The sequence below is a fragment of the Empidonax traillii genome, unplaced genomic scaffold (genome assembly GCF_003031625.1).
Source record: "Empidonax traillii isolate 1590-97213 ecotype Southwest subspecies unplaced genomic scaffold, ASM303162v1 scaffold954:size226960, whole genome shotgun sequence".
In the NCBI taxonomy this organism is placed as follows: Eukaryota; Metazoa; Chordata; class Aves; order Passeriformes; family Tyrannidae; genus Empidonax; species Empidonax traillii.
The window spans coordinates 85,509-91,928 of record NW_020956147.1 but is presented as its reverse complement, the minus strand read 5'-3'; the positions used below and the strand labels follow the sequence as shown (position 1 = coordinate 91,928).

Sequence of the window (6,420 nt, the reverse complement as noted above, 5' to 3'; positions counted from 1 at the left end):
AAAAAAAGGGCAAAGCATTTTCCTCAGTTATTAAAGCGTTATCTTTATTTGTGTATCATAGGTTTGTCATACATCAAAGCTTTGAATGGGCAAGTGAAGCCTTGTACTCGAGCTCTGCTCCAGCTGGAGAACACGGTTCCCCATCCCAAAAGCGTGCAAAGAAATCAGGCAGTTCCTTGCAGCAGGAATGTCAGGATTCAGTTGCAATGAGTTCTTCACAGATTTTAAGGCCCAGAATGCTCGGAATTCCTGCAGTGGCACAGCCATCAGTATTCTCCGGTGCTACAAGAAACGAGAAGATGAAGAGATGATCGTCAATGAGATCCCTGCGTCCAGCCAGGAAAAAAAACACCTCAATCCCCTGCTCAAGGCTCCTGTCGGTCCCAAAACTGTGCCAAACATTTGTGGTGCAGCTGAATGGGGGGGAAATGCCTGACCAGCTCAAAGGTACCGCGTGGACTGAGAGGACAGGAAGGTTTGAGGGGCAGGTTATGCACAGCACCAGGAGCAGAGTGTTCTGATTGTAACTCACGTGCAGTGGCTACGAGCTGGTAGAGGGGCAGCCCCGTGCAGAGCTGCTCGATGTGCTTGCCATAGAGGATCCAGTCCTTCCAACGCCCCAGCACAGAATTGCCAGACTGAAACTGGGTCCACACGTTATTTGGAGAGTAAACGTCCCTCATCATCTGAAAAGGAGAGGTTACACAGCATCAGTGCTGTAGCTTTGGTTTCCCAAACTTAAAATCACCTTCCTTTGCCTCACAAAAAAACATTAGCTAAAGAAGCTCCATGCCTTTAAAGAGAAATAAACATTTTCAGTCTACTCAGAAACAAAATTCACTAGATACTAATTCTGCCAACACAGCAAACCTGAGCCGTATTTCTGCCTTATTAAATTATGTTAATTGGCAGTAAATTTTGCTGTAAATGTGCTACTGCTGGGCTGGCACAAAATGGGCCAGAACTCCGGGTCATCTCCAAGAAATACTTCCAGTCACCTTCTGAAACCTCAGCCTGAATAGGGAAGTCAAAGTCTACTCAAAGTAAATTGATCTCTAAGCTCTGTTCTGCAAAAAAAAAAAAAAAAAAAATTCAAGCTATGTCGAGCTCAAAATATCAGCAGGGCAATGAATAAAGGGCAAGTCTGCCCAGACTTACGTTGTGATCACCTCAAAATAGTCAAATTACATCAGTTTCGAGCAGTGGGGATCGTACAGTTCGAGACACCCTGACAAACTGCTTTGAAACTGCAGGGGGGCCGTGACTGTTCGGTATCCCAGGAAAACGTTCTACATGATATTCCCTGGAAGTTCTGTCTTGTCGGATCAGCTCCATCATGGCTAAGACAGCAACAGAGCAACTGCTTTTGGAGGCAGAGTGTGGGTGCTCCCATCACACCCCACCTGCCCTCCTTGTGGACAGTGAGGGGTTCACTACGAGCTCACCTGCCTCTCGAAAGCCAGCCGGCCGATCTCTCGCAGCTCTGGGATGTATTCCTTCTGGATTTTCATGATAAAGCAGGCATTTCGGGAGAACAGCCTGGTGGCAATATACCCCTTAGGCCAAAAGAAGGAAGGTTAAATATTTAATTAAAAATGGCTGACACTGATGTTCATTGATGGTCTCCACTCCAATCCAGAAGAAACCCCGAGTGGCCACACAGGCTGCTGCTGTGGAACGACCCTGCATTTCCATTGTCCCCTTTGGTAAATGGAAGCCTGTCCCAGTGGCTGTTTGTAAGATTGGAAGCATCATTTCTGGCAGACTTCGCTGCACCTGAGTGCTGGTGGCCCATCCTTTGCTCTCCCCTCACTGTCATGAATTGCCACCACAGGATTCATTTACAAGTCTGTTAAACTGACCCATCGTATGGGTGAGACAAGGAGATGGTTTAAGAGGGGGAAGGTGATGGGAGGGTTAAAAGAAACTGGTTTCAGGGCAGCACGTGGCAAAAACACAACAAAATAATTTCTGAGTTTAAAAACTTCCTGAGAGGTGAGGTGGGAGGTCGATTCCTGTCTTTACTCACGTGGGAGTAGTCGAAGATGGTATCAGAGGAGTAGACGCCGGAGCGGATGTGGACGTCGACGACGTGCTCCTCGCTGTGGATGGTCATGGTCCCGGTCACATAGTTACTGCCAGGCTGTCGCAGCACAAAGGTCTGTGGCAGAAAGCACAGTCACTGATTGTCACCTGGCTTCATCTTCAGCAGGTGCAACAAACCCCAGTTGGCTTTAGGTAAACACTAAATCCCCTCACGACCCTCGGGCAGTCTCAGGAGGCTCCCAAGGTGGAGATCAGCTGTGCAACGGGCCCTCCTGCAGGCTGAGGAAAACCACAGTGGGACATCCCAGTCATCTGGGACTGTCAGGAGACTGCAGCAGTTTCTAAATTTCAGCTGAGCCAAGGGGGGACCTGTGTCACCCAGATTTCCTGTTACTCTGCATCCACACACAACCACCTCTTTGCCTTGACTGTCACCTCTGACAACAGCTCTTCTTCTTTGGCAGTAACCAACTTGTTAGTACCTTCTGTGCTTTTCTAGCTGCTCTATTCCCCCTGCCCAGGGATCCAACACATTTTAAATGAGCACATTCAGGAGAAGGCTCATCATCTACTTACGTCCAGTGCAGAAGTCTGAGCCCAGAAGACTCCCAGCAAAACGAGGACTGAAGCCTGTAAAAGGAATCAGCATCTCACTCAGCAAAACACCAGGCAGTGACTTCAAAGCACTATGAACTGAGGGCAGCAGCTGTAGCATCAGTTTGAAAAATGACCCATTTAACATGTGCATTAACTGAAAGCAATTACAATTCTCCATTGCAAACTTCTCGTTTATTTGGGTCTCTTTTGCCTGTAACTGAAAAAGCAGAATAACTTAACCACCAATTTTTTTTGTATTCTCAGAAGTCCCTCCTTGATGCCTTGTTACTTCTTGATTTGCCTCTACAACTGCAGTTATTAAAACACACCAAAAAAAAAAAACCCTTGTGAATGGCAGTCAGTTCTTCACTCTTTGCTCAAGTGATGCTGCAACCGACTGCACTGACCCAAGGAATGCAGGTTTCTTACTGAACCACCAAAGAAACAGCACGTTGTACCCTGTGCTGTGCCACTTACTTGGGCATCTTCTCCTCTGTCCTTTTGTTTCTAAGAAATAGGAGCTCAGAGTATTAAAAGTTCAACAGAAATGGGGATACTCACAAGTCTCTTCATTTTTCTTTTGGATGAGAACAAGACGCAGCAGAAGGTAAAACGTGGGGAAATCCCAGAGACCTTCAACTTTTATATCTTGCTGGAGGTGTGGGAAACACTTGACAGAACTTTCCTTCATGACTCGAACAAGTCCATATCTACATGTCGTAAGCCTCCTATCTGAATTTTGGGTTGGCACAGATAACCTGACCCTGATATATTTAAAGCACTCAGTAAGACTCAGTAAATCAATCACTCTACAAATGGCTATTATTTACTGGTTGAAACTTTAGAGGAGTTCCCAGCCTTGCTGGTTCTATTTTTTTTTAAATGTTTAACAGGATATTATCCAGAATTAAATGTCATTGGGAATAACTCTGCTATTCATTTGTACAAACTGCATTTTGTCTTCTGGAATACAATCCCCAAGAGCCCGATTGATGGTCTGCAGACAAACCCTGGAAAGAAACACTTGTGTCATGGTGGCCTCCACACCAGCCACCCAACAGGACAATCCCTCAGCCAATTCTTTCATCTCCTCTATTGGGTGGAGCCTTGAGCAACCTGCTCCAGTGAGTGGCATCCCTGCCCATGGCAGGGGGTTGGAACTGGATGACCCCAAAGTCCCTTCCAATCCCAACCATTGTGGGATCCCATGATTCTCTTCTCTGTGCTTGGACTCCTACAAAAAGTTCTGCTCACTTTTGATCAGTTCCCCTGATGGGCAGACCACCTGCACTGAAATTAGTGACAGAGTTAGGAACAGCAGCTTTGCTTCCCAGGACAACCTGGGTGACTTTTGGCCTCCTCAGCGTTCAAAGGCGTGATGGGAAAATCCAGAGGCTGCCTGGTTTCAACCCAAGGTCACAGAACCAAAAGGAGCAGGATGGGGATTCCCCCTTTAGAGGTGCTACTGATTGCTGTGTTTTATGAAAATCCAATGACCACAGGGCTTTGCCATGAGAAGTGTTCTCTGGTGGCTGCGACCTTGCCCAGGCTCCTCCTCATCCACAACTCCACCCCAGCCAGCGCTGGGACCTGGATGAATCACACTCTGCTTTCTACTAAAAGGTCGTAATCGAGGCCGGTTCCCTCCAAATAAAACAAGAGCTCAAACTAACAGCAAACACATTTCTGTAATCTCCGTTATCGGGGGAAAAAAAAGTGAAGGAGATTGTACAGAAATCTCTCTCAGCAAACAGGCCTCAATGGGAAAGAAGAAAAACCAAACAACAAAAAAAAAGGAAATTGTACACATTTGCTTTATGCCACCTAAGTCCACACAAGAAAAGGTTATCTCCAGTGTAACAAAGCTGTGCTGCTAAGCAATGTATCAGAAAGCACATAAACAGATATCAAATTGTGATAAGCACAGTTAGACTAATCAGGTTGAAGTTGCTCTCCTCTTAAGAGCTGGCCCTGGCCCTTCTTCTCAAAAGATTCTTTGTTTCTAAGATTCCAGTTATGTCAGAAATACTCAGTGTAGATTTCAGCAGTCAAATAAGCCTTTCACAGCAGGAATATAACAGGGTCAGGCACCACAAGTTAAAACAAAAAGCTTTAATAAGTTCTAAATGCATTAAACGGAAAGTTGAATTTAATTTTCCATTACTTTTGGGGAGGGAGGGGGGGGTGTCCATTTCATTTTCCATGCCTTTATATAGTAATTTCTTCTGAAAAACACCCAGGAAACATGAGCTCCTACTTTCCTAAGCATCGATGTGCTTAGACACAGGTAAGGGCAGAGTGACCTGGGAGATCCACAGTTACTCAATTCAGAAATAGCCACAATGTCACAATTTTCACCTTCCACTGGACTGACTGAATTCTGTTGATCCCATCAGACAAAGACAAAAAGATTGATTTCTGAAAAGCATTTGACTAATTAGCACGATTGCAAGAGAGAACCCAGTGCAGGTTGGTTGTCTCAGGCAAAGCCTGTCTATATTCCCACAGGAAATCCTTGCTTTTTGGAGGCTTTTCCCCCCCCAGTTTATCACACATCTCCCAGGAACGTACCTGAAATCAGCACACATCAGTCACAGCAACAGGATATGCTGAGCTGGGAGGGACCCACAAAGACCATCAGTCCAACCCTCAGCCCTGCACAGACCCAGCCCCAAGAGCATCATCCAACCCCTCCTGCAGCTCTGGCAGCCTTGGGGCTGTGCCCACTGCCCTGGGGAGCCTGTTCAGTGCCAACCACCCTCTGGGGGAAGAACCTTTCCCTGAGATCCACCCTGAGCCTGCCCTGACACAGCTCCAGCCATTCCCTGGGGGCTGTCCCTGCTCCCCCCAGAGCAGAGCTCAGTCCTGCCCCTCCTCTGCCTCTCAATGCTTTCTGTGCTTAAATTTGACTGCAATGTAAAACAGGAGCCACAAAGTCTCATCTCCAGCCTCCCCTTGCTTGGCCACCTCCTCTGAGCAGGGGGAATTCATGCCTGTCTTGTGCAGCACGAGTTTGTTCAAGTGCAAGTCTCCCCAGGCAGATTCTCCCACCCCAGGAATGTCCACTTGGCCTCAGGAAGTATTTTTTTTGTGTGTATTCAAGCAGCCTTGGAGAGAACTTTGGCCTTCCAGTGGCACCATCACAGGGTTAAATGCAATTTAGGGCCAGGGATGGTGTTGTCAGAGGGCTGCACAAGGAGCACAGATTCAGGAACTCGCTCAGCTTCCCCCTCTGCTCCCGTTCCTGGCACTGTGCTGTGGTTTCTCCTGTGTGGGGAACAGGAACTGGGCCACCCCCAGCGTGGTGGTTCAGGGCAGGGGTGGGTTGAGGAGGCAAAATGAAGGGGAAATAAAGGCTGTTCCCATTGGAATTCCCATGATTGTAAGCACAGGGGAGGGAAAGGGATGTGACACCTCGACTGCTCTCACTGATCACTTGTTTCTGGGTGAGCAGCAGAGTTTCCAAGGAATTGGGTACGAGCAGGAGCTATCCAGGCAGCCTCTGGGAGTGCATTAGCAGTGATCTACCACATTCCAGCAGTGCAAGTCAGGATGAGCATCTGAACAGTGTGCCAGAGTTTGTTGTTATTGTTATTGTTATTTCTATTATTATTATTATTATTATTATTATTATTATTATTATTATTTAGGGGTCTCTTTTCACCACTTACTACCAGAGTATGTGTGGAGACAGTACCCAGCATATGTCAGTTTAACTAAAAGCAGTTATTTTAATTCATGGCCCTTTCTCCAGCAGTCAGCAGGATGCCTTATTCA

The 6,420-nt window shown here is 46.8% G+C and overlaps 1 protein-coding gene across 1 annotated transcript in view; it reads right to left on the bottom strand.

The window, feature by feature from the left end:
* Positions 1–3,296, bottom strand: part of LOC114067673 (gastrokine-2-like) — an 8,460-nt gene extending 5,164 nt beyond the window's left edge. The window contains exons 1-5 of the mRNA XM_027903263.1: positions 3,205–3,296; positions 2,623–2,676; positions 2,030–2,161; positions 1,446–1,556; positions 533–686 (exon numbers count right to left, since the gene is read on the bottom strand). Coding sequence (XP_027759064.1) covers positions 533–686; positions 1,446–1,556; positions 2,030–2,161; positions 2,623–2,676; positions 3,205–3,216 — 463 coding nt within the window. The 5' untranslated portion in view covers positions 3,217–3,296. The remainder of the gene's footprint in view (positions 1–532; positions 687–1,445; positions 1,557–2,029; positions 2,162–2,622; positions 2,677–3,204) is intronic.
* Between the last annotated feature and the right edge of the window lie 3,124 nt (positions 3,297–6,420).